This window comes from Aotus nancymaae, unplaced genomic scaffold (assembly GCF_030222135.1).
Source record: "Aotus nancymaae isolate 86718 unplaced genomic scaffold, 86718_ANA_hifiasm-v0.15.2.pri h1tg000003l, whole genome shotgun sequence".
NCBI lineage: Eukaryota > Metazoa > Chordata > Mammalia > Primates > Aotidae > Aotus > Aotus nancymaae.
Window position 1 is genome coordinate 33,941,141 of NW_026988414.1, and position 24,385 is coordinate 33,965,525.

The following is a 24,385-nucleotide window of genomic DNA, read 5'->3' on the forward strand; positions in this document are numbered from 1 at the left end:
AGGTACAGGGAAAAGCTTTCAAAAAAGGCCATAGCCAGCTGAACTGGATTCTTAACCAAGAAACAAATAGCAATGGTGGTGTACCATTGTACCCAGGTTCTGGTCATGTTTTTTAGGATGATTTCTGTCTCCACGATGGTGGAAACAGTGGGGAACTATTGCTGGGAAAAGCCCTGATAAATAGCAGAACTAAACATTGATTTGGAGTTTGATCATGTAACCACTAGTTAAGGAGCATATATTATTGAGGCCACTGTATTACAGAAAATAGATTTGTCTAGTTAAGGGATGCTTCTATTGACTCTCTACCCTTATCAGTTTAAGACAATCCTAGTATCAATACATCACTAACAGCTAAATCTGCTCTACCTAGGTTGGCAAGGTCCCTTCCTCATCTTTCATTTTCAAGTATAATTATAAATTAGGAAAAGTAATGTTTACTTTGACAAAAGCATGTTAAATTGCATCAGTACAATTTAACAAAATATTTATTGCAAGATATGACATACAGTGACATGCCTGCCATCTTTTGTCTGTGTGAACTTCAGTGGGGACAGCAACTGCTGAATGTTCGCTCTTACACCTTTATTTCTTCAAAACTCAATTCCTAGTTCAGTTTTTCTATACACTTAAGCTGCTAGACTGGGACAGAGCAGGATCACATCAGCGAATAGTTGTTAAAATCAACCATTATACATGAAGAGAGGACCAAGAAAAAAAATTAAAACCTACAAATTTCTCTAGAATGTGGATCAAACATAACTAGCCACACTTTTCAGTACATTGTGAAAAAAGATTACAAAGCAGTTTAGACTCAAAGTTACCAATGCCTTAAAGGTTATCCTTTGGTTTTTTGAGGACAGGAGTCATTTCAAACTACAGTTGACCCTTGAACAACAAGGGGTTAGGGATGCCGACAGCCCGCAGTCAAAAATCTGCATATAACTTTCGACTCCCCCAAAACTTAATCACCAATAACCTACTGCTGACTCGAGACATACCGATAACAAACAGTTAGCTAATTTCTGTGTTATATGCTACATTCTTATAAATAAGCTAGAGAAAAGAAAATAAGAAAAATATATTTACTATTTAATTAGTAGATCATCATAAAGGTCTTCATCCTCATCATCTTCATGTTGAGTAGGCTGAGGAAGACAATGGGTTGGTCTTGCCATCTCAGGGGTGGAAGAAAACCCGTAAGTGGACCCACACAGTTCAAACCCATGTTGTTCAAGGGTCAACTGTAATTACATATAATTACATAGTTTGTGCTGTGCTTAAGCAATGGGAAGGAGAAACAGTATAAACAAGAATACTTAGCCAAGAACCTAGGTTTCAGTCCTCTAGTAACCCGCCACGCAACCTGGATTTTTCTGAATAACTGCTTTGTATTTTGTCTTAAAGAGTATAGTATTTAAAAACCCTAGAAATTCCCATCTATTAAAGTGGACTACATTCTGTAGCCACTAAAATGGATGGTAAACTAAAGCAAAAATACATCAAAATATGGAAAACGCTTAATGCATCATAAACTTGAGATGTAATAAGAAAAAAATATATCTTTTGTGCAAATGCACAAATACACTACCAGTAGTTGTACTGGTAATTTTTTTTCTAAGGTTTAATGAAAAAAGTCTAATAATACTAGAAATTTGGAATGTCAGATAATTCCTTGCATATTATTTTACAAACCACTGTCATCTTATTTCAGCATCAACACCACAGGAAACAAGCTAAGGACTTTGTAGTTTTTTGGACCAGGTTCCATAGAAACAAAATCTGAACTCACCTTTAATTCCAGATACAGTTTCAGTCAATCTGACCACTTCTATATCCACTTTAGTATTCCGTAACTCACTACAAGACCTTGGACAAACCCAGAGGCTAGAGGAAGTCAGTAGATGCTCTAAGATAATGGTGACCAAACCTGGAATCACCTGGAGGAACTTTAAGGATTACTAAGGATGCCTGTGTTCCACCCTTAGATTGTGGTTTAATTTCAAAATAACTTCAAAGATTCCCAGCTGATTTACATTCAGACAAATCTGAGAACTACTGTTCCAACTAGTAACACTTATATACTAACAAGTCGTGTCTTAAGATACTACTTAAAAATATTTTGAACAGATTTTGTAAAGAAAATTTTAAATGGAGAACACCTTCAGTAAGAAACCATCAGTTTAAGACAAAAAAAAAAAAAAAAAGGAAAAAATCCCCACCAGTTTTAGAGATTATAAATCATGAAGTGCCGAAGTTTAAAAACCATACTTTTAGTTTTATTTCAGCCATGTTATCCCGAAGCTGTGAAAAGTTATACTACTGGGTAAACCCATCAGTTCTATATACTATGTAAGGTTGACCTCTACTGTTTCACATACCTCACACCAGTTATTTTGTGCCTTAAGAAGAAAAAAATACCAAACCGATCACAGAAAAGTCCTATCTGTCACATACAGAATACATCATGGTCATCGTCACATTACTGTCGTAGGAAGTATTTGCTTTTCAGGGCAATTAAAAGTAATGCCATGTAACTCACTGCCCTCTTTTCCTTTGTTTCCTTTAAGAAGTGAAAGGATACTACAAGAAAGCAAGCATTCAAACCATCAAAAAATAAGAAATTATTTTGATATTAAAAAAAAAATCTTGACATGAGGGGAAAAATGACCCTTAGGCCTGCAGGGCACAGAACTGCTGGAACACAGCCAAGATATGAGGGTCTAATTCAGCAGTGAAGAGAAGGTTCTCCAGGGTCACCATGTACTGCTGGATTATCTGGTGATGCTGTGGACACAGAAAAGGGGGTAGTTAGGTCAGGAGAAAGGCATGTAAGCTATCTAGTTGAACACTTCTTTCAGCAGCCCACCCATGCTGTAGCATGATGAGAAGAGGCAGGGGAAAAAAAAAGTGCTGACAGGAATAATGGACTCCTGAAAATCCCCAATTTTTTGCATTTCCCTTTTTATTTTATGTTATTAAAAAAAATAAAAAGGGAAATGCAAAAAAAATGGATGCTCAATAGATTTTTAAAAATCCAGTTCTCAGCTACTCGGGAGGCTGAGGCAGGAAAATTGCTGAGTAGAGATCGCGCCACTGCACTCCAGCCCAGGCAACAGTATGAGACTCTGTCTCAAAAAAACAAAAAAAATCCAATTGTTACCAACTTCTATGTAAACAGAATTCATGATTCAATGAATGTCCTGATTGGGGAGAGAGCCAGCTGAGCCTAGTCTGCCACGTTGCAGTGGCAGCAATGCCTGCTTGCTGCTAGTTCTATTGCAGACTAGGCTCAGCTGGCTCTCTCCCCAATCAGGACATAATACATTATGACTTTTTTTTTTTTTTTTTGAGACAGAGTCTTGCTCTGTTGCCCAGGCTGGAGTGCTGTGGCCCGATCTCGGCTAACTGCAACCTCCGCCTCCCGGGTTCAAGTGATTCTCCTGCCTCAGCCTCCCGAGTAGTAGTTGGGATTACAGGCACCCACCACCATGCCTGGCTAATTTTTGTATTTTTCGTATAGATGAGGTTTCACCATGTTGGTCAGTGCTGAGATTACCAGCGTGAGCAAAAGTGTCCGGCCTGAAATACTCTGTGTGTTCCTCTATAAGCCATTAATATACTCAGAAATTCTTATAGGACTAGACACTGGGAAAGCTTTTAAAACTGGCAGTAAGTAACTGGCCAGGCACAGTGGCTCACGCCTATAATCCCAGCACTTTGGGAGGCCGAGGCAGGTGGATCACCTGAGGTTGGGAGTTCAAGACCAGCCTGACCAACATGGAGAAACCCTGTCTCTACTAAAAATACAAAATTAGTTGGGCATGGTGGTGTATGACTCTAATCCCAGCTACTTGGGAGGCTGAGGCAGGAGAATCACTTGAACCCATGAGGTGGAGGTTGCAGTGAGCCAAGATTGTGTCACTGCACTCTAGCCTGGGCAACAGAGTGAGACTCCATCTTAAAAAAAAAAAAAAGCGAGGAGGAGAGGGGCATTAGGAATCTAACTGGTATAGAATCAGTTTAAGCCTAAATATTCTGATGAGCAATGGTAGCAGCAAATGGACATGAACTAAAGGGTCTAACAGGTACTATGTAACCTCCAAACAAATTTGACAAGGATTGTTTTTAAATCAAAAATCTTTGTGGGTGAGAATAGTGCCATTTATTATCTAATTGAAGTTCCCCATGTACCTGTAGGAAGATCTGCTGCAGCCTCTCTATACAGTTCTTATACCATGGTGTTAATACACTGGTCCCATCAGTTTCGCATCGTACTAAGTGCTCAGTCAAGATCATGATAAACCGCTGGAAAGGGAGAAGGAAGTACTAGAGATAGAATCTTATACTTCGGAAAAAAATTGATGACAAAGAAACCCCAAACTACTGCTTGTTCCACCCTGTTTTTGTGGTGTGTGCTCCTAACTTTCATTATTCATTAAGTCAACCTAGAAAGGCAGACTGGTAATAACATGAGTTGGTACATAGTTCCTGGCAATACATAGACCTTTAATGTTTTAAATTACTTATCCTAGTAATATTACTTCCTGACATCTATTCTAACAAAATCATCAGAAATGTTAACAGGAATCTATGCATCAAAATGTTCATGGAAAAAAAATGATCAGCAAAGAGAATTAAATGAGATGTATTTAACAAAAGCAACCCACAATTTTGTTTTAAAGCATGGAGAAATGCTCATGCAAGAATGTAAACAGAGAGAAACTCAGAGACATACATGGTTGCCTGAGTAGTGAACTTTTATTTACTTCCAAATTTTTATATTTTTAATCTCTTCTATAAATGATTGTATATTCCTTTTATAATTAAAAATAGTATTTTTAAAAACTAAAACTAAAGAAATGTATTGTTTCCTTTTATGTATAAATGTCCCAAGCCAAGATACCTGAAATATGACGAGGAAAAGATTCTTTTGTTCACTCTGAGCAGATTCCACTTTTTCCTGAAGTCTTTCTATTTGTTCCTCAAGAGCCCCATCTTTCCTATCACTGCTTCTGTCGTCATCATCACTTCGCTACAGAAGGCAAGGGAACAAAAGGAAAATACCATTTAGAATTCCAGTGTATGAAATCCCCTCCAGGGGAAGGATTTTATTGTGGCTGGCCAAATGTTAAAGGCTTATTATATTCTGTAGCAAAAGTATCCCCCACCCCGCCACCCACACATATATACCTCAAAGTCCTGTTGTGGTTCAGAGATACTGTCTTCTCAGAAATTCCATGGGTTCTTATCTAGGCCAGGGAAATTTTGTGGCACTTTTCTTGGTAACAACGTGGGGGGCTTGGCTATAATTTATCACTATTTCACCGTTTGAGTAGTAACAACAAAGAGGCAGCTTGCTAATCATTCATCTCCTAATGGGCCATATAAAAAAACTGGGCCAGTCCTATGCACCAAGGCTGCTCATTCTTGTCATAATTTAGAAATGGCTATATAGTTTAGAAACGACATACAATAATTCAAAGTGGCTGTTTAAGACTTTCTGCTGGCAATGATGGGTTCAATATACTCCTGGTAAAGCTTTAATAATTCCCTCCTAGCTCACTCTGAAGAGTTTATAGCATTTTGATTTTTTTTTTTTTTTTTAAGGAAAAGAAAAGGCATGGTTTACTTCCATTTTACAGAGAAGGGAACAGGCTGAGAGGTTAGATGACTTTCCCAGTATCACACAGCCTGAAAGTGGCAGAGCCAGAACGTGGCTCTAGGTGTTACATACCAAGGTACTTTCAGCAAGAAAATGGCATCACTGAATCTAGAAAGCTGGGAAATTCTTTTGAGGTGATACTTACCGCTAAGGGCCCATCTATTGGTCTCCTCTATGCTTTAAGCAAAATGATCAGAACCCCACTCTCGGATTTCATAGAATCTTGCTTTTCTCTCTATAAACACAGCCCCTGTTTATGAGGTCTGCTTTACGTTCTAGACACTTGGGTACGTGACTGTCTTTTCCTAACACCACTCTTAAGGTAAGGTTCTAGAGCACTACTACCTAACAGACCTTTCTTCAACATGGCAAACGTTATATAAATATGTGCAGCCTCTTACAACCACCACCACGTTACTACTTAGCACCTGAAATGTGGTTGTGTGACCAAAAAACTGAATTTTAAATTGTATTTAATTTTAACTAAACTAAAATGTTCACATGCAGCTAGTGGCTACTGGGTTGGACAGCACATTTCTGAAACAGTGTGGCATGAGAGAAAGTCTCTGGAGTCTGACAGACCTGGGTCAGAACCTAGCTCAGTCATTTACTAGCTATGCAACCTATTAGCTATGTTACTTAACTTTCCTGTGTCTCACTTTATACATCTACAAAATGAAATGACATCATTTACCTTACAGTATTTTAGGTCTGTGAGTGTTTATATCCATATATGTATACATGTATGTCTATGTGGAGACTCGTACTCAAACTTGCTAAAGGTTTCTGTAAGGCATCAAACCCAGCTTTTATTTTTTCACCTTCTACTTTGATAAATACGCGTAACAACGGAAAATACTGTCATAAAGAATAGTAGTAATGTCGTAAGTCACAGAACGCAGCCAGCTCACTGCTTCCCTCCAAAATGGCTAAAATACTAAACTTAATACAACGAGAAGCATTCTGTTAACTTGGGATTGACCGTCCCGTTCCTCCTCAGAGTATGGGGAAAGTATAAGTATCTATAGTCTTCTCCCTCTTCCCCCAGAGACTTCTACAAAAAATACAAGCGTTATCTTCCCTTCTGCAAACACAAGGCTGATCCAGAGATGGCGAACGATGGAAAGTGAAGTTTGTGGCTTCCTGAACTGGTTATCATGCAGTGTAAAAGCACACAACACACTACCTGCTCCTTCCTCCTCCTCTGCTTCTGCAAACAGCTCTGCATAATTTGGGCTCAGAAAAAATGAAATACCATCAAGATAATGAACTCTGAATCCTCTCCAGAGTTTCTGGTATATTTTCTTTAACTATTTACGAGTTGACACAAAACTTACCCGTTTGTGTTGCCTTGCAAGTTTCTCTTTAGCTTCTTCTAGCTCTTTCTGGATCTTCAAGACATGTTTGTTCATCTTACGAATTGTAGAGTGCAAGATTTCCCAAACAAACAATCTTAAAGAAATATGGCATTTAATGATTGTATGTCAAGCTATCGTTATAGAAAATAAAACCTTTCAACTTTTATAATCTATTCATTCTTAACAGCTGATACAGCCTTCTGTCCTTTGGGCTGAATTAGTCATAGTTCTCCAGCAATACTTATGAATTGTCTTTTATTGTAAATTGTGCAAGTATCTATCTTCACACATGTTAGATTCAGGTGAGTCCCCCGAGGGCAGTAGTATTGTGTAGTCATTTTTCTTATTTCCATCCCTTACTAGAGGTACATACTCACTGAATGAAATGGCAAACTATAATGAACACTAACATTAAAAATGGAAATAATTTTTCCTCTCCTAAATGTAAACAATAAGTATAGAAATTTTCTCAAAATGGTGACCTAAGGTGACTCATTTCACATGCTTTATACTATTTAACTAGCACACACTCAGCCAGTTATTCTCTTGGAACATTTAAAACTCATAGTTGATAATAGTTATCAACTGATGGGCTCTAAGAATGAGATAATTAAATGTCAGCTTTCTAACTAGCAAATACATACTAAGATCACTTTGTAGGTGCTTTAAAATGTTCATTGTATAAGCATTTCTTTCTTTTCTTTTTTTTTATTTTTTAAGTAGCTTCTTAGCTACTTTTGTATCTATCAACTAGGTCTCCTAACCCAGCACAGAATAATACAGTTGGCCCTTGAACAACACAGGTTTGAACTGTGCAGGTCCATTTTCACATGGGTTTTCTTCTACCTGAAACAACAAGATCAACTCCTCCTCTCCCTCAGCCTATTCAATGTGAAGATAATGAAGATGAAGACCTTTCTGATGATCCACTCTCACTTCACGAATAATAAATGTTTCCTCTTATGATTTGCTTAAAAATTTTCTTTTCTCTAGCTTATTTTACTGTAAGACTACAGTATATAACACACAACACAAAATATGTTAATCAACTATGTTATTACTAAGGCTTCTGGTCAACAGTAGGCTATTAGTTAAATTTTCTATGCAGTCAGAAGTTCCATGCAGATTTTTGACTGTGTGGGGGTGGGGTGGCTGGGGGCAAAGTTGGTGTCTCTAACTCCTGATATTGTTCAAGAGTCAACTATACTTACTTCTACAAATTTTGACCCAAATAATAGTTTAAGTGGAAAATAATAAAACATTCTGTTCATAAAACTCCAAGTCTAGAATGTTAGGAAATAGGACAAAAGAACACAGCACGTTAACTCTGGAGGGTGTGGAGAGTAGTCAGGGAAAGGTTAGTAGGGTTACAAATATTTGAGCTAGGTGTTAAAGAACAGATGGAGCTATTGAGCATTATACAGATTCCAGAATGCCTGGGTTTGAGTGCTGGCTCTGCGCTTAGCTGTGTGACTTTGTGCAGGCTAAAGCACTCTGTGACACTTCCCTATTCGGTAAAATGTGGACAATAATAGAACCTCCTCTATGGTGATGTGGTAAGGTTAAAATAAATTGAAAATGTAAATCACTCAGGACAATGGTTAAAACATACTAGGGTGGTTAGTTTTCTGAGAATTTACAAATATGAAAAGGTCCTTCTGTTGTCATTTGTGAAAGCCAACATGGCTGGTATGACAACCTTAGATCACAGCCTATCACCCTAGCAATTCAGTATATTTCAGACCAGTGTCCTCTGGCAGTAACAGATACAGTGGAAAAATTAAAGGCTGAGATGGATTTTTGTTTTCACAACTAATTTGCTTTTGTTTCCTGCTTTGTGTGAACTCCTGCTGTCCTGGTCCCATCAACTGTGAAGTCCGTGGAACTTCACAAATAAGACTCAAATAGCAAAAACTTTCTTTCCTTAGCGGGGATGAGTGCAGAATGAATCTTCTGCATTGAACCTAAGATTATGACTGTGGTGAGAACCCCCTTCCCCCATCCTTCAGGCATCTTGGTACTCACCAAGCTTTCCTGGATCCCTCCATGATTTGTATTTAACCTACTTTCACTTTGGTTTCTCCCAGTTCCTGGTGTGCATTCTAGACGCCATCCCCACTGAAGCTGGAACCCTTCCCAAGTCCCATCTGGACTGAGACTTTGCACATAGTTGGCTCTTGCTAGTTTTCTCTCCCAACAGTCTGGATCCTTCAACAGCATTTCTCCTTCACTGGCTTAGCCTTGATTCAACTTAACGATTGTGTCCTCTAAGAGATGCTGCAACCCAACAGGCTGTGTATGTTTCTACTGTCTAGGAATTTTTGCCACATCCAATCCTACCAGACTGGACCATTAGTATATTAATATCAAACTAGTTTGGACCAGAATTTGAAGCTAATGTATGAGAGACCACACATATATCAATTCTTAGAGAACACAAATTTCATAAAGTAATTCATATTACCTGGTAAAGTCACGAGACAGTTCTGAAGAGAAGATCCAATTTGCTACTGCAGCACAATCAACTATTTGTGTACGAATCATCTTATCCACTAGCACAGCAATCATCTACAAAGAGAGAAGAATTACATAAGTAACACACACACATATGGCAAGACTGCTGCTATAAAAGTAAAAGAGGAGGGCTATAAAATTCAGTTTTGGTGGCTATGGAATTGATTGATCAATTTGACCATTGTGGGGAGTCTTGCTCTGTTGCCCAGGCTGGAGTGGAGTGGCACAGTATCGGCTCACTGCAACCTCAACCTCCTGGGTTCAAGCAATTCTCCTGCCTCAACCTCCTGAGTAGCTGAGATTACAGGTATACACCACCATGCCCGGGTAATTTTTGTAATTTTAGTAGAGATGGGGTCTCACCACGCTGCCCAGGCTGGTCTCAAACTCCTGGACTATAGTGATGCGCCCACCTCGGCCTCCCAAAGTGCTGGGTTACAGGTGAGAGCCACTGCACCTGGCCAGACCATCAGGTCTTAAGATTTATTCGGCCCTTTGCTTTGCTCTAGCGCTACAAGAAACAGGTTGGCTAAACAAAAACTCTGAATGGTAACAGTTAAAATGAAAAAACTGGCTGGGCTCATACCTGTAAGCCCAGCACTTTGGCAGGCCGAGGCAGGTGGATCACCTGAGGTCAGGAGTTCAAGTCCAGCCTGGCCAACATGGTGAAACCCTGTCTCTATTAAAAATACAAAAATTAGCTGGGTGTGGTGGTAGACAGCTGTAATCTCAGCTATGTGGGAGGCTGAGGCAGGGGAATCACTTGAACCTGGGAGGCAGAGGTTGCAGTGAGCTGAGATCACGCCACTGTACTCCAGCCTGGGCGACTGAGACTCTGTCTTCAAAAAGAAAAAAAATTTTTTTTTAAATTTCAGATACTAATACCTATTCCAAGAAATATAATTTCAACAAACCCCAGAAGTTAAATGTAAAATAATGTTTTATCATTAAAAACTCAAGTGTTTTCTGAAATTTATTTCAATGTTTCTTTATAATACACAATATACATCAAGGTTTCTCAAGGTTTGAGAAATCTGGAGCTTGTATTTAGAAACTGGATAGACCAGATAACAAATATTTTGCTGAACATTTAAAATATGTTGAGATATTATAGTTCAAAACCAAATCATAATAATGCTTGCTCTTTAAAGAATAAATCAAATGTCATTACTCCCATAGCACTGAAAAAAATTTATTTAAAAACCATTATCTAGGCAAAGTCAAATTTCATGTTTTACAAACAAAACAATGGCAATTAACAAATGGCCTTATTTTTATACGTATACAATCAGAGCCTCAACGTGTATTTAAGTAATTTTTACCTGTGGATGGTTCCTCCAGACCTCAAACATAACTCTTAGCACATGTAACTTTCCTTCATCACTTTCAGCTAGGGTTTTGAAGACTTCATGAAACCTTTTGATAATGATGGGGAAAAAAGTACCATATACACTTATTCATTAAACATTTTAGTGTTTTCAAAGCCTTTCAATGTTACTGAATTTATAATGCAATATGTAAATGCAAACTAACTATTAACCATTAAGGACGCAAAAAGCATGATTAGAGATTTACAGTTTGTAAGGAAGCTGTCATAAAATCTTAAGACATTTATAATACACTACCATTAGCCTAGGACTACAGTTTACAAGAACAGGTAAAGACTAAGCAACTGTCTTCAAACATGGTGAAATATTCAAACTGCATCTTCTGTGGGAACCCTGCAAGTACTACAAAGCCTTGGAAGTTGAGATGGGGTGAGATGTCCAGTTTCTCTGCTCAGCTGGAGGAAAATCTATGTGCTCCTTCTTCCTTTAGACTGTCTGACAAGTTAAAACTATATCCGTCTTTAGATGCCAACCTTTGGGTGGCTCCCAACAATGTAGCTGATTCTAATTTCTTCTTACCTTCCTTTGGGAAGATACTTAGGGTGGAAACTTCCAACTGCATATATGACTGTCCTGAAGATCTAGGTTTTCACTAGTTTCTTTAAATGTCTATATGAAAAAACACTTACCATGTACAGATGCAAACTGTACAAACAGACTGACAGAAGCTTTAGGATATAGATTTTAGCTACCACAAACCCACTCTATCCAATTTTACATTATTAAGATCTTCATATTCAACAATCTTAGTAAAAATTACTATACCACTGGTGTTCACCAAGCAAAGTTCCAACCCTCAAGCAAGGCTGTGTACTCTTGTACGTACTTTGCAAGAGCACTAAAGGAGTGGCTGAATGATTTGGCTGCCAAGTGTAGCAGAGTCTGTACAAAGACCTCTATTTTCAATGGGTTAAAACTGAATCCTTCATCTGAAAAATATTTTACAGTAAAACAGAAAAATTAAGTACAGCAATTCTTTGGTGCCTTACCTTAAATGCTAAATAGATGGTATGCTCACATTTATACACAGACATTTGTGTAATATTTTTTAATACTAACAATAAAAGACTGTCACTGATTTCAAACACTGAAAATACGAAATCACATATAATCTTAATTCTTAGTTTTATGTGACTGTTTTAATTCTATGATCCATTCCTTGAAAAAAAATCACATAGGTTTCCTTATTCATATTCTCCATAATATGGCAAGATAATATAATACCTAAAAAACCCCAGTAAACCCTTATGTCTTAAGATGTCTGACAATGTTTAAATTTAATGCCATCATTTTGGCATATGTTTTCTAAACACATTTTCTCTAATATAATACAAGTTCCTTAGAGATATCCAAACAAAATCCCAGTAATAAATACCCAAAGGCCACTAATATCTTATTTTAATTAAGTAGTTTTTCTATGTGCATATCCATGTATTGATTCAGGCAACTGTATAAATTATTTTTTCAATTTTCCCACCCTTGCCCAGAAAAACCCCTAAGATTCTGGTTGAAATTACATGGTACATAACTCAGTCAATGTTAAGCATTATTACTCTAATAGCTTAACTTGGAGACAATATTCAACTTCACAACACACCAAGTCTTTCTATTCAGGAAAGACTTTTCTCTATGGTGAAAGCAGGGGTTGTTTAAAAATCCTTGAATGGTAACATATTTCATTTTGTATTTACAATGAAGTTTATATTCTTAAGTAAGCTATTTCACAGAAATGTTAGGATCTCTTTTTATGTAAGGGAAAATGCCTGGGATGCTAAGAACAACTAACAGTCTGAACAAGTCAAATAGATAAAGATATATTGCTTTATGAGCATCATGTTGCCAGAGTTATGTTTATGCTTTAACTTGGCCTACACATAGTTCCACTCAAGAAATACTGAAATTCCCTTACCGTCATCATCATCCTGGTTAGGATTTGGAACATCTTTCAGAATGCTGAAGATTTCATCATTGGTTGCCTTACTTTTAAAGGCAACAGCTAAACAGAGGGCAACAGAATGTCCAGGAAGAGAATCTAAACACAGAATAGGGGGTAAGCAGAATGACAGATCAGGATTAAAGACTATTCTTATGAATAAATAACTGAGAAAAATTCTTTAAAATTCTTCCTTTCAAAATAGGATGCTCTTTATTCCAAGGATAATATTTAATCTGTATAAAGATACCATATGTGAAAGTTTCTTTTACCCATGCTTGCCCAGAAAAACCTACAAGATTCTTATTTTTCACCTAAAAAGGGACAATTCTCATTTCAACAATTCCTTAAGGACACTTAGCTAAGTAAAATTCAGAGTACAAGGGGTGCTGATCTTCCTCCAGATGAGTGGTAAGGAGAAGACTGGACACAGTTAAACTTTTAATGCCCTCAAGTCTCCTGGGCTCAAAAGCCCAGAAACAACATACTTCTTTTTTATTTTCTCAACATCCACTTCCTCCTCCTTTCCTCGGGACAGTGGAAATGAAGTCTGAGTCTCAACAAGGTAACAGCTGCCAACTTTAGAGATGTGTTTTTGTACTTTTCTTTTTTGCTGAGTCCACAAGCTTGAATCTATGTAAGTCAGATGCTCATGTGATGGGACTCCCTGTGTTTACTATTGGTTAATATCAGTTGAGTCCTTATTATAAAAATTTGTGCTAGTACATACTGCAAGGCATCACCAGAGCAACAAGAAATCTGCTTTTAATGTAAGGTAGACAAAGAGGTAACAAAAAAGGCAATACTGTCATAGAGTATGAGTTACTGGAATGAATAAAGTAAATTACAACAGTCATGTTACACCTGCTATTAGCTTTTTCTCTAAAAGAAAAAGCAAAGAAAAACAGAATCCCCTGTCACCAAGGGGTCTACATTCTAGCTGGGGAACCAACATATTCACATTAGACACACAGACAGCAATATAAAACTGGCATGCTAAAGGTTAAAAAATATATACAGCAATTGAGCTTCAGCTAGACCCTAGAAAGATGAAAGGAAGTGAAGTTAGAAAGCCTGGGGTAATGGCGAAGCCAAGAACAAGGAATATGGGAAAAAATAAAAAAGGATGTGGGCCTGGCACAAGCAGAGGTCCATTTGGGGAGAAATGAAAAATAATGAAGTAGGAACAAGGGTTATGAAGGCCTTGAATGTTAGGCTGAGTTATTCCTATGGGGAAAAAAGAAAGCTCATTCTTCAACAAAAATCTGAGCTTTCTGATAGCAAAGACTGTACCTTATTATTCTCCGAACCAGTACAAGACAAAACTTAAAACCTGGCACTTCTAAGCACTGCATGAATCTTTGATTTGCCAAAAAGCACAGTAGCTAAGAGCATGTCCACTCAGTTAGTGCACCTATACCTGAATTTGGGCTCCACCACTCAGAAGCAATCTCATTCTAGCTTGACCTCTTGGAAGCCATTTCCTCACTGTAGTTTTGATAATCATATGTATTTTTCAAGAGTTGATATAATAAAATAGGAAATGTACCAGCATCAACACAGTTTATTTCAAGGAAAACAAGTCAAGTCAGGGACAGAGGTGGAGAAACAGGCATACAGTATGAAAAGCAAGGAACAGCAGAGTTTCGAGATGCAAAGAACCTTTATACAACATGAAACGGAAGGATCATGGAAGAGGCTGTGTTAAGCGTAATCTGCAAAAAACAAGTTGGAAAAACTCCCCATACCTAACTCTACCAGTGATCAACAATGTATAATACTTTACCTTCATTAAGTGTAAATACTGTGCAAAGTGCAAAATGGCACATGAAATTATAGTCCCTAATTTATGGTGCAATTTCAGAGATTATGTGACTAAAAGGTAAGAAAATCATAACTAAGAATTTACTTTTAAAGGCATACTGCCACAGAATATGTACATCTATGTTCCCAATACCACACCTGAATAAGAATGAATTCAAGTAATCTCCATCACCATGACAATACACATTTTCAGTTTAGTAAGTTTTAACTATAAATTCGTCTCACTATACTTAACACATTCAAAAGAGAAAAACCAATTAATAAACCTAATAAAAATTAGTCTCTAAAAAATTAGTAACTAATTTTATCACAACCAAATCCTCAAAAATGATGACAGGGTAAATAAAACAGTGGCTAATGATGGACCACCATTCAAATGCAGGAAATATAAACCCCAAGAAAAGAAAAAGTGCAGTTTTTCTACCTTAAACAACTGACTTCAGATATACTTGAACTGGTACCTTTTAAAGACAGAAGGATTTGTTTCATTACTTACTGCTGCTTTCATCTCCATACTTGTAAATGCAGGTTGGGTTTGCAGGACATAGAGCTGAGAAGGTAGGAGGAACAATATCTAATATACGCTGATGGTAAGACAACCTACAATACAAATGACAGCCTCAGAAAATATCTTTTATCAGTCCCATTCTTCGGTAACACCCAACTTACCTGGAAAGTCACAATCTCCAACAACTTGGAACTCAGCTGACAACCAAGAAGTGAAAGGGGAAAAAAAATCCTTTGGGCTTTTGTCTAAGCCAGCACACCAAATCTCAGGCATACTGCAAAACTTACTGGCTTGCACTGAGGTGCGGGTGAGTGAGCTCATGAGCCTGGTGGCCAAGGATGTGCGATGATGATGGGGTGTGGTGGAGGTGACAGTCTCCATGCTTTGGAGACTGGCTATATTGTATCAAATAAATAAATATTGAAGATAATGAGAGCCAAGTTTCTTACTGCCTGAGAAGGTATTTACAAATCATGTTAGAGAAGTGTAGAAATAATAAGGTATTGAGTTGGAATTGGAGGGATATATACACACATACAGGTGGACATAAAAATAGTTATGGATGGATGGATGTGTGCCCACCAAGAGGCTTAGAACCAATGACATCCCAATGGCAATGAGCATAGCAAGTGCCCAGATCTTGGCTCCTAAATACCATATTCCATTACTCTATTACTAGAAACTAGGGCTCTATGAATAAACAGATGATCCCAGTGATGGGGCAAGAAAATGCAAGATGATCCTAAATATGTTATTATAGAAAATAAAGAAATGCTCAATGAATGGTGGGGTACATTTAAAAAAGGAAAAAAAAAGGACATATAGAACTTACCAGGGCTCCTCATGTACGTAACACAGACAATCTGGGCATCAAAATAACCCATTGAATGAAATATAAATTAATTAGTCCCTAATGATATATAAATAGAAGAATAAATAAATAGGGAGAAAGGACAACTCTTTCTTACAGTAGAAGGCTCACTGATAAATGTAGAAAAAATAATGGAATGAGAAAATCAACACTTGGCAACCATCTTAGTGGGAGCTGCTAAAAGCAGGATGGAGATCTGATGAAGAACAGATTAAGAGTAAAACTTCAGACTATCTCCCACAAAATACTAATGAATTCTACCAAAGGGAAAAATGGAGAGGTAGAAAAAGCTGGCAGAGAAAGGTAGAGAAAGCTGGCAGATATTGACATGACCAGGTGATCAAGATTAACATTACCAGTGGTGGGAATCATGTGCCTCTAGATGTGAGGCACCAAGAACATTAACAATTTAAAACCTCAGGGGGCTCATGAGGAAATATCAGAGCGATCCAAGTAAAGTCTAAACTCTTTAAAACCGGTAAGAACACAAAGATAAAGAAAGAGTAAGTGTTCAAGACTGAAGGAATCTGAAGAGAATGACAACTCAACATTACACATGTTCCTGGATAAGATTCCAGACCAGACAGGAAATACAGACTTTGGGATGGCTGGCAAAATTTCAGCAGCACCTGTGGATTATGTAGTAGGATTGTATCAGAGCTAATTTTCTGATCTAAAAGGCTGTATGCCAGCTAGGTAGGAGAGTGGCTTTGTTTTGGAAGATATGAAGTTAACAGCTATGGAATGTACCTGAACAGGATACAGAATACTTTGTACTGTTGTGGCAACTTTTCTATAAATCTGAATTCATTTCATATATAACATCTTTTTTTTTTTTGAGATAGAGTACCACTATGTCGCCGAGGCTGGAGTGCAGTGGCGCAATCTTGGCTCACTGCAACCTCCACCTCCTATGTTCAAGTGACACTGCTGCCTCAGCCTCATTACAGGCCTGTGCCAGAACACCTGGCTAATTTTTCTATTTTTAGGAGAGACAGGGTTTCATCATGTTGGCCAGGCTGGTCTGAACTCCTGACCTCATGTGATCCACCCGTCTTGGCCTCCCAAAGTGTTGGGATTACAGGTGTGAGCCACTGCGCCCAGCCTGTAACATCGTTAAAAGTACTGGCTTAATTCACATGGAGTCTATATGGCACAGTTGCCTAATTTTTTTAGTCTAAATCTTGATTAAAAGTGTGATGGAAGATGAGTAAATGGATTTTGAATCCAACATTCTGAACACACATCACAAATGCAGAGAAGAGAAACAAATCCTCCCAAAGAAGTTAAAAGACCTAAACAAAAGAGAAAATACAAAAAACTTACCTCATACATTTTTCTAGAACTTCTCTTACAAACTTTGGTTTGGGACTTTCGGGATCTTGACTAAGACAATCTGACCTAATGAGGAAATGTAGTTTTATCAATTCTTACACACCATCTGCACTCACACCCATTTATACTATAATTATCTGTTAACTTATAACAACTTACAAGTTATAATTGCACTTATAACTATTTGTACTTAACTATACAAATAATTTCCTTCCAAGAAATTAAATATTTCAGACACTTCTATGTTACAGTTTTAAACACTAGCAGTTTTCTGACTGCAAAAAGGAAGGATAAAACACACCACCACTTACCAATCTTCCCAGCTCCAACGGAACTGGAAGTTACTTAGATGATGAGAAAACCAATTAATAAACCTATGTAGAGGGGGAGGCGGGGAGAGAAAAAAGAATGGCTGTGATTTAGAACATAAATTTATATAAGCCTTCAAACAGATAAAACTCAATTTTACAGAGTTAATGAAAAGCATATTCCCCTACATACAGCTTTATCTCCTACCGACCTTCTTCATCCTTTTTAGGTCAATGACATATATACTTCTAGTATGTGTTTTGTGTGGGCACCTAATATGTTTATTATTTAATTCTCACAACTTCCAAGGTACATATTATTTTCCCCATATAAATGATGATGAAACTGAAGGAAAAAAAAAAAAAAAGATTTAAGAAATGGTGGCCAGGTGCAGTGGCTCATGCCTGTAATCCTAGCTACTCAGAAAGGAGGCTGAGGCAGGAGGACTGCTTGAGCCCGCAAGTTCAAGGTTATAATGAGCTATGCTCATGCCACTGTACTACAGCCTGGGTGACAGAGCAAGACCGTGTCTCCAAAAAAAAAAAAAAAAAGAAAAGAAAAAAACCTGCAGATAAAGCGATTACTGTACCTGTCTACACAGGTGGTATTCATTGTGTCCAAACGCATGTATAGCATTTCCGTTGCCTGTGCAAGCTGTGAATTTAGGATAAGGAAAACTGTTCTCTACCTTTATCCCAAATAAGTTGTAACAGACAAAAACAGAAACAAAACATTTCCTTTAAGTCTTTATAATGATTAATGTTAAACATCTTTTCACACAATTGATCTTGTTTTTTTACAGCTTTGAAATATCAATGATGCATAATGAATCTGACCCGCATACACTAGTGAAATCAAGATAATATTTTCATCACCTCCGAAATTTCCCCATGCTCCTCCAAATGCACAGGCATATACTGTTTTATTGTGCTTAGTAGAAATTGCATTTTTTTTTTTTTTTAACAAACTGAAAGTCTGTGGCAACCCTGCATGAGCAAGTCTACTGGCACCATTATCCCAATGGCATACGCTCACTTCATGTCTCTGTGTCATATACTGGTAATTCTTACAATGATGCAAGCTTTTCCATTGCTAATTGCTGCAATCTCATAATAAAACTTTAAAAAATAAGAAGCTGCTTTCTATGGATGAGCAAAGAAAGTAGTTTCTTGAGATGAATCAACTCCTTGTGAACACTGCTGAATGACAACAAAGGATTTAGACTATCATAGAAACTTAGCTAATAAAGCAGTGGCAGGGTTTGAGAAGATAAATTCCTTCAAAGTTCGAGTGTGGGTAAAATGCTGTATCAGACAGCAATGCATGCTTCAGAGAAATCTTTTGTGAAAGGAAAAGTCAATCTATGCAGCAAATTTCATTGCGATTTTTGAACTTCCTGACCCAAATAGTGAAGTATGTATCTACAGATACATATGTATTTATAGACATACAAGTACATACATGTAATACATACAACACACTTCAAAAGCTACTTTTTTTAACCTGCAAAATTTAAACCCATAAGCAGAAATATTTAATAATCTTTTAAGACTAGGCCAAAAAGATTAAGTTTAAAAACAAAAGGAAGGATACAACTTGGGGTAGAGAGCCAGGCTGAAGTTTGCACAGTTCAATGAGAAGTGTTGTGTACATCACATCAATGTGAGGGGGTGCTGGAAGTTGAAAGAGCTCTGCAAAGATCACCTACAAAATAATCATGAGTCATAATTCAATTCAACTGTTACCTTTGCACTTCTATTAGAAATACCTTAACATTCTAAATCTGAGCTCTAACTCCATGACATTTTTAATGAAAATGGAATTACTTTTTAATATTTAAAATTATGCTCTTTCAAATACAAAAATCTAAAATTGAAACTGTAATGAAAATTTCTACTCTCTACAATTTGATCAAATAAAAACATATGACACTAATGCTTATTTGATCTATACTCCTCCCAGAAAACTATGCAATTAAATTCCAACTTTGAAAGTATCACAGTTGAGACAAGGAAGTACAGCTTTTTGAGGGGCTCAAAAGATCCATGACAGTTTCATTCCTATAAGTAATAAGAACTCTTCGGCCGGGCGCAGTGGCTCATGCCTGTAATCCCAGCACTTTGGGAGGCCAAGGCAGGCAGATTACTTAAGGTCAGGAGTTCAAGACAAGCTTGGGTAACATGATTAAACCCCGTCTCTACAAAAAATACAAAAATTAGCCGGGTGTGGTAGTGGGCACCTATAGTCCCCACAACTTGGGAGGCTGAGGCAGGAGAATTGCTTGAACCCAGGAGGCAGAGGTTGCAATAAGCCAAGATCGTGCTACTGCACTTCAGCCTGGGTGACACAGCGAGATTCCATCTCAAAAAAAAAAAAAAAAAAAAAAGAATCCTGTTAGATTCTGGGGACAGGAAACAAGATAATCAAGTCATTCTACACTGTTATTTGAAATAGATGCCCAGATCTTTCTGGCAATCCAAGACTTCCTTGCTATGCCTCTTATTCAGAAGCTTCCTTCCCATCCTCTCTGTATAATTGGTGGACCATCTGCCTAGAATTCTAAAGCCCTAGTCTGCATCCTTTACTCTTACCCATCTCTCACACTTCTACACTTTGGTCTAATGAATGTCTATAAATTTTGCAGATTTAAAAATGACATATTTTGCATTTCAGGCATGTCACTGAAATGAGCCAAGTTCACAGCAGTAAGTATACACAAGTTTTGTAAAGAAGGGAAATACACAGTACTTTTTTTAAAAAGTACAAAAGTGCATTATTAATAAAATGTGAATCTTAATACATCCTATCAGGCCCGGTTAGCTCAGTCAGTAGAGGATAAGACTCTTAATACATCCTATCTATGCTCTCTCTTTCATGAATGCTAATTTATTTATTTTGAGACAGAGTCTCACTGTCACCCAAGATGGAGTACAGAGGCACGATTTCGGCTCACTGCAGCTTTGACCTCCTGGGCTCCAGTGATCCTACCACCTCAACCTCCCAAGTTGCTGGAACTACAAATGCACACTACCATGCCTGGCTTTTTTTTTTTGTATTTTTAGTGGAGACAGAGTTTTGCCATGTTGCCCAGGCTGGTCTTGTACTCTTGAGCTCAAACTATTAGCCCGCTTCGGCTTCCCAAATTGCTGGGATTACAGGCATGAGCCACCATGCCTGGCCCATGAAAACTTTTATATAAAAAAAAAATGCAGTGGGCCAGGCATGGTGGCTCACGCCCGTAATCCCAGCACTTTGGGAGGCCGAGGTGGGCAGATCATGAGGTCAAGAGTTTGAGACCAGCCTGGCCAACATGGTGAAACCCTGTCTCTACTAAAAATACAAAACTTAGCCAGGCGTGGTGGTACACACCTGTAGTCCCAGCTACTTGGGAAGCTGAGGCAGAAGAATTGCTTGAACCCAGGAGGCGGAGGTTGCAGTGAGCTGAGACCATGCCACTGTACTCTAGCCTGGGCAACAGAGCAAGACTCCATCTCGAAAAATAAATAAATAAATAAACCAAAAACCAAAAAAGAAATAATGCAGTTAACACTTTGACTCGTGTCAAGTGAACACTTTCTTTTTTTATATACACTCTATAAAGTATTCAACTGCATATTAATATCAACTTTTGTATGCGTTAATAAGTCAAAAGTGTTGCTTCTCTATTTCTAAACTGCTTGGCTCTTTAGATTTCTAAGAATAAATAACGATTCATCTCTACTTTGTGTTACAGGAAATAATACACTAACCAACAGCATGCTAGTAATAAGAGGCCAAACACAATTAAAGATATGTGTCTAAAATGATAAAGTATTTAAGCCACTTATACGTCTGTTAAGTGGACAATGTATTGACAGAGCTAGAGGTAACTTACATTATCTACAACATCTATGAATGAAGACATACTATATAATAATTTATACGCAACTCAAAATTCCATTTGGCTACTGGTTTCAACCTTTTTTCTCTTTACTAACATGGCTACTACAGCACCAAAACTGACAGCAATTTCCTCACTCTTCTGTTAATTTTCAGTGCCTGACAAGTAGCAAAAAATAAATAAGCCAAGAGTACATTATACTTTAAAGCCAACGGAAAGATTCTGAAACTGAGAAACAAGCTCCACATGGAATGCATACCTCAACTATGTGGTAGTTCAAGGGGATCTTGTTCTTCCCTGGATAGCTCACTAACTGTGCAGCACTATAAAAAGTGTAATTTAAGTTTAATAAGTATACAAAGACACATGAAAAGTCAAATAGGCAGTTTCAAAAGCAATGTGTTTAGATATAAGCAAAGAAAAATCTTTTTTGAAATGTCCTAGATTTCAGTTACTTCATTTAACTATGGCATAAATTATTTTGTCTACCACAAGAAAAATCTTTAATGCATCCAAAATTTCTTGAAAGATCTAAGGAAGCACATTCAAATGTACTAACTTAAAGAAGTTTTAGGCTGGGTGCAGTGGCTCACGCTTGTAATCCCAGCACTTTGGGAGGCCGAGGCAGGGGGAATCACCTGAGGTTCGGAGTTCAAGATCAGCCTGACCAACATGGAGAAACCCTGTCTCTACTAAAAATACAAAATTAGCCAGGCATGGTGGCACATGCCTGTAATCCCAGCTACTCAGGAGACTGAGGCAGGAGACTGAGGCAGGAAAACTGCTTAAACCTGGAAGGTGGAGGTTGCAGTGAGCCAAGATTGCGCCACTGCACTCCAGCCTGGGCAACAAGAGCGAAACTCCGTTTCACAGAAAAAAAGTTTTAATAGGGTAGATCACTCTCAAAATACTGTTTTTTCTATCTTAAAATCTAAACCACACTTTCCAAAGTTTAAGAAAATTTTATTTAAAAAGACATTCCAAAGCTTGGATGTCTAAATGCTAGAAAACAGAGCAAAACCATTGGTATCCAAACTCCAAAATAACTTGCCATTCAAGCTCTCCATAGCATATGATAAATATCCACACCAAAAAACTGGCATTATATGCTTATTACTATAAAGCACCTTGAAAAGTACTACATGAGGGTGAAGAGCCTCAAGAAAGTAAATCGAGTGTTTTTAGAAATTGGTCTTAGCAAGACAGGGAGTTAGGAGAGTAAGATTTTCTAACACTCTCAACATACACTTTGCTCTTACTGAATTACCAAAATTGCTGCTTTTTCTCCCTTCTAAAAGTACCATGAAAAGAATCTTACCAAGTCTTCCTTTCCTTCCAGTGGGACTTAATGATGCAGTGAAGATTCTCCTCTATTACAAATCTTTCCACTGAATGACTCCCTGGCATAACAGGACCCTGGAAAATAACCAAATATGTACACATACAGGGCTAGGAAACAGATTTCTTTCATTTATTCAACAAATATTTGAGAGACTATTATTTTCCAGGCACTATACTGGGTGGTGAGGATTAAAACTCTATTATTTCAGTAAATTCCATGGTCATGTTCACTTATACCCCAGAGTATCAGCTGTAGTGTTTCTTCTACTACATCTGATACCTACCATACAACCATTGCCCACTTTACACACCAATTCTTATATGAAACAAACTAAATAATTTTGGGTATTACAAGCCTTACAGTTTATTTTTTAAACCGAGTAGATTATTTCCATTAATATGGAGAGAGAGAAAATCCGATATGAACACCATATAGCCATTAAAACGTCATGCATGAATGGAAAGATGCCCATAATATACTGTCTAAGCTTAAAACATATTACCTACATGGCATTGTTTATTTTATTCTTAAGTTGTGGCATTATTTTGTTTTTAAGTATATTCATAGCAAACAGGTTCAAAGAACAAAAAACAGACCTTTAATGGTGACTTTCAGATGATTTTAATCTTCTTTACAATTTCTATTTTTTTTTAATAAACAACTTTTAAAAGGCCAGAACCACCAAAATCCTCTTCGTTTTAAGAGTAATAAGTATTTCATATATTTATACTCTTCCAGCAAGGGATGGATATGCACCTTATAGAGGTGATACCAATTAAATATAAATACAGGAGAAACAAATTTTGAGGTCCCATTCTAGTTTCCCTTGCATGAAAAAAATAATCACAAACATTAGCAGTCATAAATGTAAACCAGATTTTCAGTTAGATATACCTAACTAGATCATTACATAATTTTGACTTAAGTATTTGGTTACATATGGAACATAGCAAAGAGGGCCAGCAAGCTGCTAATTTTGTATATGTAACTGATTATCTGACAAATTTTTATTCTGAAATAGATTACATATATACTAAATTCCTACTGGTCATATGCACTTTACCACAGGACAGAAAAGAGAAGATAGGAGAAACTCTAATTTGACTTTAGGTGGTTATATTCATTTTTATGGCAATAGTTTTCAACTGGGGGCAATTTTGACCCATAGGGACATTTTACACTCTCTGGAGATATTTTTGGTTGTCACATCTGAGGCAGGGAGAGTGCTACTGGCCCCTAGAGGGTAGAGGTCAGGTATACTGCTGAGCATCTTACCATACACAAAATAGTACCCAAAATTAAAATTATAAATTTTCTTTATTGTATAATATACATTTGTAACAGTACAATGGCTGCCAGCAACTTGACTTTGAAATAATATGCATATTAAAAATGATAAAGTCAGCTTACACTAATCTTTGGAATTGTTTAGTTAAAAACACTTTTAACATTTGTTTG

General features: G+C 37.3%; 1 protein-coding gene across 9 annotated transcripts in view; it reads right to left on the reverse strand.

The window, feature by feature from the left end:
* Positions 1-24,385, reverse strand: part of NCBP1 (nuclear cap binding protein subunit 1) — a 47,751-nt gene that overhangs the window by 8,214 nt on the left and 15,152 nt on the right. For 7 of the 9 annotated variants that reach the window (XM_064379711.1, XM_064379722.1, XM_064379716.1 and 4 more), the window contains 15 exons: positions 22,904-23,001; positions 21,845-21,908; positions 19,299-19,409; positions 18,295-18,359; positions 17,708-17,770; positions 17,388-17,462; positions 15,179-15,282; positions 12,835-12,957; positions 11,752-11,854; positions 10,860-10,953; positions 9,488-9,591; positions 7,003-7,117; positions 4,907-5,035; positions 4,195-4,308; positions 1,090-2,787 (listed from right to left, as the gene is read on the reverse strand). In XM_064379711.1, the coding sequence (XP_064235781.1) occupies positions 2,674-2,787; positions 4,195-4,308; positions 4,907-5,035; positions 7,003-7,117; positions 9,488-9,591; positions 10,860-10,953; positions 11,752-11,854; positions 12,835-12,957; positions 15,179-15,282; positions 17,388-17,462; positions 17,708-17,770; positions 18,295-18,359; positions 19,299-19,409; positions 21,845-21,908; positions 22,904-23,001 (1,476 nt within the window). In that variant the 3' untranslated portion in view covers positions 1,090-2,673. Of the gene's footprint in view, positions 1-1,089; positions 2,788-4,194; positions 4,309-4,906; positions 5,036-7,002; positions 7,118-9,487; positions 9,592-10,859; positions 10,954-11,751; positions 11,855-12,834; positions 12,958-15,178; positions 15,283-17,387; positions 17,463-17,707; positions 17,771-18,294; positions 18,360-19,298; positions 19,410-21,844; positions 21,909-22,903; positions 23,002-24,385 lie in introns of those variants that run through there. The other 2 variants (XM_064379727.1, XM_064379756.1) reach the window with 2 other exon arrangements.